Raw genomic sequence first — 12,390 nt, 5'->3', positions numbered from 1 at the left:
GTTTATGATATGACAGTGTGCAAATGCATTGATTACACAATTATACAAATGTAAGTCTGCATTTTTGGTACATAATAAAATTATCTTAAGCACGGTTAATTACAAAGGCATTTTACCTCCATGAACTTTGCAGTAGCAGGGCAGTCACGTCCCTGATTCTAACTTTTCAGTTAATGCCACACATGTTTATGTTTAAACACGAGACCTTGACTTCACAGAAGCATAACACAAAGTTTTACATTAAAACTAGTGCTAATAACGTCCAGTATTGATGCTCGTCTTCTGCAGTAAAGTTAGACTCAGGCAATAATCTCCTTGTTAAACAGCCTTGTTATTAAAAGAAAAACACTTACCGATTAAATGTAACGCCGTCCGGACATTTTCCGTGAAGATTTGTGCAGAAAAATGCAGCATAAGAAGAAGGCATTCCTGTATAGATAAGCGCAGAAGCGGAGCTGTATTACTATCGTAAGATGGCGGCGTTTTTAGCTCATCCAAAGTCACGTGATGTCATGTCTATTCATATAAGTCATTGGTTCTAACTTTCCCGACTAAAGAGCAATTAGGTGAGCATCACTGTGTATATTTTTGTCCAGTTATTTATTTTCTGTTAGACCAGAGTCTGTGTCTCTGCTTTAAAATATTATTTAAGAAGTAGTTAATAAAAAACAAACCGTTTTAGTTTGTATTATGGTCCTGTGTTAATGACGTCACCTGAGTTCTACCTGTTCAGAAAGCTCAGAGTAAACAGACACGTGATCTTCTGTTTGGATCCTGATTATGTTTCAGCCCACAACCAGAACAGAAGACTTCAAGTTCAGTTTTGTTTTTATTTACAGTTGTTCCTGCAGGAAGAGTGAACCAGAACCAGAACCAGAACCGGAACCAGAACCAGAACCGGAACCAGAACCAGAACCGGAACCGGAGAGCATGACTGACCTGGAGTCCACCCCCCTGGTTCTTTGGCCCGGTCTCATCCTGAACAGAACCAGACAAACATCGACCCAACACAGAGGGTCAAAAATTAACTTTTCAGCCACACAACACATCAAATATAAATATAAACACTCCTTTTATTTTTGTTTTGCTCCTGGGTTAAAACTATAATTTCCCAGTTCCTTAAAACTAAACTAAACAAGTAAATTAAAACAACAATTAACCCAAAACTTTGCTTTTGTGGTACAAATTAGCCTTTTATGTTAAAATTGTAAATTTAAATGTTAAGTTTTAAAAATGTGGCAAATAAGTTTAAACACTACAAAAAAAATCCTTCAAATCTTGTAGGACATTTCTAAAATTTGGTCAAACTTAAGTTTAAGTATTTTTCTGTAAATGTTTGTGAATATTTTACCAGAAACTTTTACCTTCTAAAAATAGAAAAACAAATTGTGAGATGTCGAAATTTTCTGTTCAAAATTCATCCTGTAAGCCACAAAAGTGAAGTTTAAAAAATAATAATCAGAATTTGTTATTTTGCAATAAAAGGATTCTGTTACAGCAGGGATATCAGTTTAATTTTTAATAAATCTAAATGTTTTAATGACAAACTGAGTGTAATATTTTATATTTGTTGGTAAATGTTTCTTCACACCTCACACATAAAGTCTCGAATCACAAACTTCAGGATTTCAGACCAAAATAAATCAAAACAAACAGAATCCTGATGATAAAAATGAATCTGACTGGTAACTTGTTGTATAAAAAGAAAAATGCTGTGGGAAGAGAAGTCGATTGACTCTTCAGTAATTCCTCAACAGCCGCGCGCTGTTATTTGTGTAGTCGTGTGGGTCTCCTTTGAAGGGCAGACGAGGCGGGTAGTTGCAGAGTCCCGTGAGGAAGATGATGATGGTGCCGAGAGTCATAATGGGAGTGATGAGGAAGAGGCAGAGGCGGTCCACGGTCCGAGCGATCCCGCTCCAGTTGTCCTTCTCCTGTGAAGACAGGGTTAATTTTCTTCATCGACCCGTCGTTGTTTTAGAGTGCGCCCCACTCACCTCGTTGTAGTCGTTCTTGTTGTGCATGTGATCGATGATGTAGTTGGCTCCGACCACGGCCGGTTTGATCTCTCCGTACAGCTGCTCCGTCACGCCGTCTTCCTCCTGCGGCTTCACCACTGAGCACAGAGAGGCCTGATCAGTCTGAGCTACGGTTCCTGTCGTACGGGAATAAATCCGAGCCGGGTACCTGCGGTGTGCGTGGGCCGTTTGGTGAAGCCGTGCCTCTCCGACTGCTTCTCGAACATCAGCTCGCTGCGGGACTTGATGCTGTAGTACTCCTCCGCAGCCGTGATGTACCCCACAGAACTGGCTCGCCGTGGCAACACTCCGTCCCACATGGGCTCATCCTCCGCGGGACGGGACATCCGCAGGATCTGGGGCAGCCGCTCCAGGAAAAACTGGACCAAAACGCAAACAGCTTGAGGTGAAGACGTTCTAGGATCAACTTTGGTTACAGTCTATGTTTTACCCGCTTGGTCCAGTCGGTCATGACGTGTGTGCTCGGGGTCCGGAAGTGCAGGTTGAGGACGACGACGCAGTTCAACACGACCACCGTAACCAGAACCATGATGAACATCAAATACCTGAGAAGTGAAGGAGGTCCACATCAGTCTGAGGAACCTTTGAACAGTTTCTGGATCTTCCTTTTAAAGAAATGTGTCACTAATTCAGAGCAGAACCTGTTCAGACAGATGGGTTTTAGCATGGTGTGTGCTTCCAGACTTGAAGGAAACTTAGAAGCTAAAGCTAAAAGTAGAGTAAAGAAAACCTACTTGACTATGAGCGGGACGGTCGTGGACGTCTCCGGCAGCCTTTGAGAGATCAGCAGCAGGAAGACAGACTGAGCCAGAAGCACAGAGATGGACAACGTCATCTTCTCCCCACCTGAACACAAACAGTCACTTTACCACCAGGACAGCAGAGTCCGAAGTGTTGTTCTGAACAGGACCGCTGACTGACTGTCGGCTGGCAGGTAGTACACCAGAGAGGCCAGGAAGGAGATGAGGACACAGGGGATGATGATGTTGACGATGTAGAAGAGAGGTTTGCGTTTGATGATGAGGTAGAAGGTGATGTCCTGGTGCTTGTTGCTCTCCATGGGAATGTGCTTGTAGGTGTTCTTCTTGGCCGGCCGGTGGACGATCTCCCACTCGCCGTTCTCTGCAGACACAACAAACATGTGGACCAATGAGACTCTGCTGATTCTGTCCAGGACCACCGAGGACCCAGTTCACAGCTGCGTTTCCACAACCAGAGCAGAGTGATCGTTGGTCATGGGTCCAAAACGACTACAACTCAGTCAGTTCTGCAGATACTGAGCTAGAATTTGGTGTGGTAGTAGCTGAGAGTCCTCCCTAACAGATTCTCTGAGAGCGAACAGATCTTACAATCCAAGGGATTTAAATGTAAACTGCGTTAGTGGAGACAGATGTTACCTGTGAAGCCCTCAGGGTCAATGATGATCCACTCCACCGTGTGTGTGTGCGTCTCGTTTCCGTCTGTCTTCAGCATCATCTTGATCTCTTTAGCGTTGTACGTCAAGGAGCTGCAGGCAGCAAAACAAAATGCTGACTTCAGGGTTTCTGGAGCGAGACGTTAAGCTCCGATGCATGGTTTTATTTTCAACACTTTTAAATGTCCATAAACGTGACATCAGCTGACTTCTTTAAGTTAAAACAATCAGAACAAAAGCTGAAATCACCAGTAGCTAAAAGCTAAAGCTAGTAGCTTCGAACTCACGTGAATCTGAGCGTGCAGTTCTGCCAGTCGAAGGGGAAGTAGTTGACGTTGATGGAACAGGAAGAACGGAAGATGGCGGGAGGTAACCAGTAGCAGCCGCCGCTGGGATACACCAGAACGTTGGAGTAGTAGGCCACCTCGAACTGGGCATCGTTACTGAGGGACGAGGAGGCACAGATCACAGAACATCTGGATTTACCAACACAGGAAGTCTGATTTATTGTCAGACAGATGTACAGAAGATGGAAAATCTGACAAAATAAATCGTACTTGTTCTCCAACACGATCTCTGGCAGCCACACCATGCTGGGCGGCAGGCGAAGCGTTTCGATGCCGTCAAACTCCGAGGCGTTCCACGACAGCCTGTAGTCGGTCCACGTCTGACACACATCGCAGGAATTTCACACAAAGAACTGGAGGTTTTATTAAAAGTGAAAATAAGAAAGTCCCTTCGACTCACATGATCGATCCACACATTGGTCAGCAGCGTCTCGTCTACTTCTTTCTGCACACGATGGAGGAGAAAAGGCTGATTGCAGTCTTGTTGGCACCATTTGGTTTCCAAACTTTATACAGATTTACTAAAAACAGTCAAAGAGACGCAGATTAAACTGAAACACGAGAACCGCCAACAGGACACGATGCTCCCATCGGTAGGAACATTCTCAAGATATTTCTGTGGTACTCAGCACAGACAAGATGTTCACAAAGGGGTCACCTGTGACCTTGACCTTTGACCCAATGACCTTGAAATCAATAGGGATCATCCCTGACACGCGAGGTGTTCAGCTGTGCAGTTTGACATTTCTATGGTAAAGGGTCATGAATTCACAGACAGAAACGTGGCTCCATACGGTGTTTTTTTTTTTAAACAGTTAATATTTTTAAAATCTCTGTCTCTAAAGCTTCAAAATGATCCGTAGATTGTTGAAAGTTTTTAAAGTTTTGTTCACAAGAGCACCGGTTTGGGTATTCCAGCCATATATCTACTGTAAAAAGGAGTAAAATAGTCAGTTCTAAAGGAAATTTAAGGGATTATTTCTGAGGACGTACTTGTTAGAAGTTTTTGATTTAAAAGTAGATTAAAATGATTTTATGCCCGGATCACTACACAGTGTCTTTAAGGACTCATTTACGGCAGAAACCAATATTTTCTCTGATCTCCCGCTGCAGCCTGGCCTCATTCAGACTCATTTTGCAGCAACGAGTCACATTTGTAGGATGTGAAAACAGAAACAGGTTGTATTTTTACCAGGGAGATGAGGTTGGACAGAGTTAGGGCCAGATAAACTTCAACGACATCCTGCTGCCGTTCAACGGGCCGCAGCTCCTTGTTGTAGCCTTTCTCTTTGAACAGGTAGTTGATCAGACGCTCCTCCTCGTTCCTGCAGAGACACTCTGAGGCACGAAACGAACAAAACAATCCGCATTTCTGTTTCCTGACAGACGCACAGAATTACCTGAGTTTGTAGACAGTTGTAGACAGACACATCAGAGCTGAACTCACCGTTGGAGAGCAGAGCGAGCAGGAACACAGAGACCAGAATCTTTACCTCCATGTCTGAACGTTGGTTCGAGCCGACCTTCTGTCGGATCCTTGAGTGACGGGCAGCAGCTGCAGAAACTCGGAGCAGAAAATAGAAAACCGAGAGCAGCTGCTCGCCTCGGGACAGGAAGTAAACAGGACTTCAGCCGTGAGCGGACACCGAATCCACTGAAACACAGCTACCTGCGGGGGAAAACCTGCACCGGTTCAGTGAAGGAATGCTTATCGCCCGCCAGCTTTTAATGCCAGAGTTTCACCCAAGACTCTGAAACCTGTGGCTCCTAAACATAAACATCTTTAATTTCAGAACCACGACAAGAAACGTTTTCTGAAGAAAACTTTCATAACAGAATAAGAAGAAAGTGTTTCTGTCTGAAATCTGTCATGAAATTAAGTTTTATCACATTTACAGCCAGCTGCTGAGGGAGAAAACAAACATATACACAACTCACAAAAAGTTATTATTTGTCTTTTTGTGACCTTAATAAGATCTTCTGTCACCCTTTGAACGCTCACGTCCAGCTGTTCAGGGTCTCAGTGCTTTTTAAACAACTTGCATGAATTTCATCCAATAATGTTCCTGCTTCATGTCGTCCACACTTTGACATCATGAGACGAGGCTTCAAACAGGATGTTCTCAGACGGAGGTCAGCAGCAGGTTGGAAGACGTGGACGTCCTTCGGACACATCCCACACTGATGACCTCTGAACTCCAGGAGCCCGAGGTGTCCCGTCAGACCAGGAGAAACCGTTTCAGGGTCCCTGAACACACTGCCAGGCGCAGGCGCCATCGTCCTGCCTGGGCCAGGGAGCATCTAGGCTGGACGAGGGACCGGTGGACCTCAGAGCCGTTCAGCCATGTTGGAGACCTCGAGGAGAGCGCCACGCATCAGGTGAGCCTTTGGTGGTGCTACAATCCAAACCTGAACCCCACAGAAGACCTGCAGGATCAGCTGAGGCCCGTGACTCGGTCCAGAACCTCAGAGTGGGACACCACGCCTCGCTTCTGAACAGCAGGAGGCGCCATCAAGCTGTAATGATGCTTTAAAGTCTCATGACAAGTTTTGACTGCAGGCTTCTGCCCAAAGACCCTGCTGTCATCACACGTCAGTCTGAACGTTTTCAGTTTTCCATAAACTTCTCCTGAAAGTCAAACATTTCCAACTTTTACTGAAATCAGGCAAAAACATACAAATCATTCTGAGGATTAAACATTAAAAAGTTTTTATTGGAGGAAATTCAGTGAATCACAAATAAATCTAGTTTTTGTTCATTCAGGTTCCTGGGCTGCAAAAATGTTTATTATTCCTACAAATTTAGTTCAGACTCATGTTTTATACTTTAATAGTTTAAGTTTATCAAATGTTTTTCTTTTAAACTTTAGTCTTCTTTGGTCCTAAAATTTAAAAACACTGAATATGAATTCCATTATTCCATTTTTTAATCTTTAATTTCATTTTTAAAGAGACTTTGTTGCTTTAATTATTTTATTTTGAAGGAAAAAGGAGCAGAAACGGCTCAAGATGAAAAGGGTCAGAGTCTGTGTTGGGGAGGACTCTCAGCTACTACCACACCTAATTTTAGCTCCATATCTGTAAAACTAGTTGTGTTGGCTAAGGCGGCCATCTTGATTTGAGCTGACTCCAAAGGTTGATCAGATCCAATGATTAGTTTCTGATTTTCTATAATTTTCTTTGTTTTTTATTGAATGTTTTGAGATTCTTGACACACAAATGTCAGACAAACATATAAAACTTGTGCCAAACAATAAAAACAAACATTTAATGACTTTAACAGATCATTAAGTGTTTGACTGAAGGTTAAAAATTCCTCTGAAGTCCATAAATAGTTTGTAAAACCTCCTTTTCGCCGCGGCGGCTCAGAGCGACAGGTTGACGTCGCTCTTCATCTTGCCGCTGCTCAGGCTGTGGATCATGGCGATCATGGCGGAGTGTTTGTTAAGCTCCTCCTCCTTCTGCTTCAGCCGGACCTCCAGCTGACTCCGCTGCAGCTCCAGAGACGACGCCTACGACACAGGAAACGCTTCAGGATGGTCACTGAACGGACTGCAGGCGTGTTTCAGGCTGAGTTCTTCTTAATTTATCAGCATTTCCAACAGAGAATCTGGTTCAGTTATTTAGAGGAATGCATGTCGCCCGCTGCCTTTCACGCCAGTTTTAAACAAAGATTTTTTGTTGAAAAATGAGGGGATTTGTCGTCATTTTGGTCAAACGTTATGTGTTTGGAGCACGTGTTGAGGATGACTCTCAGCTACTACCACACCAAACTTTAGCTCCATACCTGTAAAACGTATGATCTGCATCATGCTGGATGGTCCTGATGACCCTTGACCTCTGATATAAGGTACCTTAAAGAAACTCTCTCCTTCAGTCTAACGCAGAGTTTATTTTGAGAATAAAACTGATAATAAAGCAGCTTTAAGACTGGGCTAAATTATGACTTCATGTAAAAAACTTCAGGTTTTAAAATTAAAAATGATAATGATAAGAGGTGACAGAGACTTTGTCTTTTTATTATCTGTGTCCAGCTGGCTGCTGGAGATCCTCATCTTTATCTTTTAGAAGACAAAATGCAGAAAATAATCCAAAACTGCAAAGTTTTTTTAGCTCTGGATCTTTTTCTTTGACCTCTGACCTGCCCTTTAAAGGAAACAGCAGAAATCCTCATTTTTACCTTGATGCTGGCGTCCTTCCTGGCCTGCTCGGTTTTGTTCAGCTCCTTCCTTAAAACGTCCACCGTCTCCTCCAGCTCCTTCTTCTCCTGCTGCTTCTCCTCCAGCTGCTCCTCCTTAGATCGCAGCTCGACGCTCAGACCTGCCAGGAGAACAAGTTCAGCACTTTGCTGTCTTTGTGGACGTGGCTTCGTTTTCAATCCTCTCGGCTCGTTGCATGAGGAAAATTCACTTGTTTTTATTGGTAGAAACAAAAAGAGAATAAAAACTACAAATAACTGTGTGACTGGTTTAAAACACGTCTCTAAGTATTTTATTAACACAGAAACCTGAGATGTCGCCGTTTTTCTTCTGTATGTCAGACTGGAGCGATTTGATCAGCTGCTCTCTGTCCTCCAGCGCCGAAGCCGTCCTGAAGGAGAGATGAGTCCCGGTTAGCTTCAAACATGCAGAGGACAGGGACACGGGGACACGTGTCTTTTACCTGTCCTGCAGCTGCAGCAGAGCCTCGTGGTTCCTCCTCAGCGTCTCCGTCTGTTTGCTGAGAGAAGCGTGAGCCGCCTGCAGCTCTTTGAGCAGCCGCTCGCTTTCATTAAACCTGCAGGAAAAAAGAACCTCCGTTAGTCATCAGAGCAGGTGAGGAATCCTGGTTGGAAATCTGCTGTGATGTCCTGAAGGTTCTGACCTGCTGAGCAGAGCGTTGTAGGCTCCCTTCAGGACCTGGTGCTCCTCCGAGTCTCTCTGCAGCCTGGCGTTGTGCTGCAGCAGCTCCTCCATGTCAGTTCTGGACCTCTCCACCTCCAGAACCTGGCTGCTCAGCTCGGCCTGCAGGTCCTCCCGGCGGCGCTCGGCGTCCTTCAGCAGCGAGGCCAGCTTCCGAGCCTGCGGGAGGACGGGCGGTGTGATATGATAATCTACAAACGTGTAACAGATCCTAAGCCCTGCAGGACATAAAGCTTCGGTTACCTCGGCCTCGGCCTGAGCTCGCTGTAAACGGTACTGAGCGATGAGACGGTCGGCCTGAGAGAGAGCCAGAGCCTTGGCCTCCAGCAGGTCCTGAAGACGGCTCTCCTTAGACTGACGGAGGAAACACAAAGAAAATATTAACCTTCGGAGGGTTCAGAGCCTGCAGAGTTAATACAAAGTCACCATTCCAGCTAGAAGAAATCCAAATTCACAGAAAGGGAGACCCTAACCCTAAGATGCTTACAGTGAAAGCAGCGAGCTTCTGTTCATAAACATCAATGATCTCAGACACATGTGAGTCCTTCAGCTGCTCCTGCAGCTGCAAACAACAAAAGACAAAAATTAATTTAAGATGATCCAATCCACACGGGGCCATAAAGGATCTGTTTGAAGGACGTGGCTCCTGCACCTCTAATCCAGTCTGGATCTTCTCAACCAGACCGCTGACGCTCCTGGAGGAGCCGGAGGAGTCCAGGAAGCCGGCGTTTGTCCTGAGAGGCGGGACGTCCTGCACCGCGACTCGCTTGATTGACAGCTCGGCCTCCCTCTGACGGTAGGCGTTGTTGGCAGCGATACTTTCCCCCAGACTGAAAAACAAAGTTAACAGATTTCTCTTTAAAATCTGCTTCAACAACTGGCTCTGTTTTTGTCTTCTTAAGCTACTTTCAGTTAGCGCTCTGTTTCCTTTAGCTGTAACGACTCAGTTTTAGCTTTCTCAGCGTTCACTCCATCATTTAGCGTTTTCTCCAGTTTTATGTAGGTTAGTATTTTCTGTAGTTTCCTGCGAGTGACTCACACCAGCGACGGGAAGTCTGGGAGGGGCGTGGCTTCAAACAGGAGCGCCAGTCCGGTCTGCACGCGCTCCCTGTGGTGGGACGTCAGCGCCAGAGAGAGGGGGGTCACGATCCTCTGGTCCTGGTCGCAGAGAACAAACACCAGGTCGGAAAGAAAACCCCAAACCGCGTGAGGTGAAGGTAAAGGTGACTTCTGCTGGCGTTTACCTGCAGCAGCCTGTAGAAGCTCGTCTCCATGTCCTTCACCTGCTGCCTCAGTTTGCTCATCAGCTCCAGAGTCTTCAGCAGAGCTTCAGCACACAGCTGGCTGCAGCAGAAACAAAACAAGAAACGACAGCTGACTGCTGCAGCGCCAACATCACGACACGGCGCATCGCCTCGTTTCACTCACCTGAGGTCATTATCAGAACCAGGAGGCGGGCAGGAGACGGGGCTGTTGCTATGACAACAGGAGAGGAGCGATTCTACCTGAGAGAGGCAGAGCTGCGCGCTCACCTGAGAGGACACCAACGACCTGGTGGAGTCCTCGCTGCTCAGGAGTGAGAGAGTTAAAGGACCAAACTCAGACGGCTGAGAACTCAAAACTCCTGGGTTTGAGAGTTCTGATTAATAAAATCCTGACAGAAGCAACATTTTAAAATATTCCCAAGGATGACTGTTTGGCCCATCTCCACCCAGAAACCAGAAAATCCTACAAATGTTGGCCCTCTAAAGTAATCTGCAAAGAAAATACTTTAAAGGAACCAGAACCGAACGTGCGGTGCAGGCAGCTGCAGGTCTGTGAAGGATATTAAGCAGCAGGTTGGTGACGTGTGCGATGCGGTGGCAGAGTTTTCTCAGGTGAGCTTCTCCTTTTTCCGGATCGAGGTCCTTCAGAAGCCCCAGCAGGACTGGAAGCAGCATTTCTGCAAAGCCTAACACAGATTCAGCCCCGTCCTCTGCTTCCAGAGACTCCTGCGTGGACAGACACACACATCGGGACACAACAAGGTGTTGGAGTTGGGTTCCCGGTCGAATTTAAGCTAAATCAGGAAGGAATCCATTCTGTTTACTGGAAGAAAGCAGCTGTAAATATACATCCTTCTGAGAAATTTAATTAATGCTTTTCAACAAAAAGCAATCGGAGCGTTTCTCAAGGAAGGCAGAAAAAAATAAAAAAGCTCCATTTCCTCTTTTTGTTTTTGTGTATTTCACATGTAAATGATATTTATAACACCTCTGCAGTTACACATCTGTCTTATAATTTACGTTAGTTTTTGTAAACACACTTTATATTAATCATCTTATATGATTATAATACATCTTATATCCAATCAGCAGTAGATTAGACCAACCTGAGGTGTCTTTTAGTGGTTTTAAGTCTCTAAAGTTGCATTTTGCAGCAAATCTCTCCTTTTGATGAGTCACAGAAAACAGAATCTATTTAATTAGTTTCTGCTTTTTCCTTCAAATTAAATGATCAATAAAAGCAAACCTCCAGCAGCTCGCCCAGCAGCTGCAGGGTCCTGAGGGAGCACGGTTCAGCGCCCTCCACAGGCGAGCCGAGCCACTGCACCAGAACCAGCCCCCCGTCCGGTCCCGCGCCCTGCCTGCGGCCTGCAGCTCTGAGTCTGGGTCCGGCGGGCCTGAAAACCACGTCGCAGAGCAGCGAGCGCAGCCCCGAGACGCTGCACATGGCCAGCAGGAGCTCCAGCACCTGAGAACACAGAGAACCACGGCGGCTTTAAGTCCCGCTGTGACCCACTCTGTTTACACTTAAAAACACTTCACATGGTAAATATCTTTGATGAGAAAACCTTCTGTATGAACCTGATACTCATACAGGTGATCGACCACTTTCTGAGGCTCTTTCAGCTGTTGAGTCTGAAAATGGCGGCCTGTTGTTGTGCAGCGTATTCTTTAAAAAAATTAGGAAACTGGACAAAAAACAAAAAGTCATTTCAAACCAAAAGCCAACAAACTCTCCCCGGTGTATGAAAGAGAAACAAGAAAACCTGCATGAAATCCCTGAGAGACGAACCATAAATCAGGAGGAGGTGCAGCTCCGTGTGGACCTCCTCCTCCCAGCTGAGGGGCCTTCCTGTGGAGCCGAGGTCAAAGGTTACAAGGACCTCTTCTGGAAGTCCGGCTTCAGGCTGAAGACATGAGCCGCCGCGCCGTCTTCACTCATGGTTGTGGACCTTTAGGACACCCCGACGATTGAGGACACGGTCCTGTCATCTGATGGACAAGTCTTCAACCAACAGCTCTTTGTCAAACTGTTACCTCTGGGACGAGGACACATCGTGTCTTTGTGAAGCTGTCCGTCACATTTAATCACAACACTGGTCCATCTCGAGTTTAGAGCAAGGGACACTTTGAGGACAGTACTGTGGACATTTTAGATGGGTTGGATTTGGATTTGGGGTTTTTGGACCTGAATGTGTCTTCTATATTATCCAGCTCTGTAGCACTAAAAGAAAATCTTTTTCTGGACATGGTTTAAAGTTGAAATAACAGGACTGGGTATGCTGGTGTAGATTCTCAGTCATCCAGGCCATGGTAAATTCAAAAAAAGTTAAAAAACAAAAACAACTGGACTTCTATTCTGTAGCTGAAGACGTTTCGCTTCTCATCCGAGGAGCTTTCTCAGTTCAGAAATAGAGAGTGTGGAGT

The 12,390-nt window shown here is 45.5% G+C and overlaps 2 protein-coding genes across 4 annotated transcripts in view; both read right to left on the bottom strand.

The window, feature by feature from the left end:
* Positions 1 to 1,048: 1,048 nt before the first annotated feature.
* chrnd (cholinergic receptor, nicotinic, delta (muscle)) lies at positions 1,049 to 5,399 on the bottom strand. Of its 2 annotated transcripts, none has more exons than XM_017440572.3 (12): positions 5,245 to 5,399; positions 4,990 to 5,135; positions 4,198 to 4,242; positions 4,008 to 4,117; positions 3,738 to 3,893; positions 3,434 to 3,543; positions 2,958 to 3,158; positions 2,771 to 2,882; positions 2,467 to 2,581; positions 2,185 to 2,395; positions 1,995 to 2,113; positions 1,049 to 1,931 (listed from the first exon to the last, which is right to left on the bottom strand). In XM_017440572.3, exons 1-12 carry the CDS (start codon positions 5,294 to 5,296, stop codon positions 1,740 to 1,742), a joined length of 1,569 nt encoding a protein of 522 aa, XP_017296061.1. In that variant the 5' UTR covers positions 5,297 to 5,399; the 3' UTR covers positions 1,049 to 1,739. The 2 variants fall into 2 exon arrangements, with proteins under 2 accessions (XP_017296061.1, XP_017296062.1); XM_017440573.3 differs by having other exon boundaries at positions 4,990 to 5,122; positions 5,198 to 5,338.
* A 1,474-nt stretch (positions 5,400 to 6,873) lies between these two features.
* cip2a (cellular inhibitor of PP2A) overlaps positions 6,874 to 12,390 on the bottom strand; it is a 13,879-nt gene continuing 8,362 nt past the window's right edge. For both annotated transcript variants that reach the window (XM_025002661.2, XM_017440574.3), the window contains exons 10-22: positions 11,210 to 11,431; positions 10,527 to 10,689; positions 10,127 to 10,274; positions 9,943 to 10,042; positions 9,738 to 9,856; positions 9,351 to 9,528; positions 9,186 to 9,260; positions 8,942 to 9,052; positions 8,661 to 8,857; positions 8,460 to 8,573; positions 8,305 to 8,387; positions 7,978 to 8,117; positions 6,874 to 7,309 (exon numbers count right to left, since the gene is read on the bottom strand). In XM_025002661.2, coding sequence (XP_024858429.1) covers positions 7,163 to 7,309; positions 7,978 to 8,117; positions 8,305 to 8,387; positions 8,460 to 8,573; positions 8,661 to 8,857; positions 8,942 to 9,052; positions 9,186 to 9,260; positions 9,351 to 9,528; positions 9,738 to 9,856; positions 9,943 to 10,042; positions 10,127 to 10,274; positions 10,527 to 10,689; positions 11,210 to 11,431 — 1,797 coding nt within the window. In that variant the 3' untranslated portion in view covers positions 6,874 to 7,162. The remainder of the gene's footprint in view (positions 7,310 to 7,977; positions 8,118 to 8,304; positions 8,388 to 8,459; positions 8,574 to 8,660; positions 8,858 to 8,941; positions 9,053 to 9,185; positions 9,261 to 9,350; positions 9,529 to 9,737; positions 9,857 to 9,942; positions 10,043 to 10,126; positions 10,275 to 10,526; positions 10,690 to 11,209; positions 11,432 to 12,390) is intronic.

This window comes from Kryptolebias marmoratus, linkage group LG21 (assembly GCF_001649575.2).
Source record: "Kryptolebias marmoratus isolate JLee-2015 linkage group LG21, ASM164957v2, whole genome shotgun sequence".
In the NCBI taxonomy this organism is placed as follows: Eukaryota; Metazoa; Chordata; class Actinopteri; order Cyprinodontiformes; family Rivulidae; genus Kryptolebias; species Kryptolebias marmoratus.
The sequence above is the reverse complement of the archived record's forward strand: the minus strand, read 5'-3'. Positions and strand labels throughout refer to the sequence as shown.

What these genes read in the sequence shown, in the direction of transcription:
- chrnd (XM_017440572.3), bottom strand. Translation starts at nt 5,296, where the DNA reads ATGGAGGTAAAGATTCTGGTCTCTGTGTTCCTGCTCGCTCTGCTCTCC. An exon ending in TGACCCTGAGGGCTTCACAG is followed by an intron (nt 3,159 to 3,433) that starts GTAACATCTGTC and finishes TTGTGTCTGCAG; the next exon opens with AGAACGGCGAGTGGGAGATC. An exon ending in ACGGCCCACGCACACCGCAG is followed by an intron (nt 2,114 to 2,184) that starts GTACCCGGCTCG and finishes CTCTGTGCTCAG; the next exon opens with TGGTGAAGCCGCAGGAGGAA.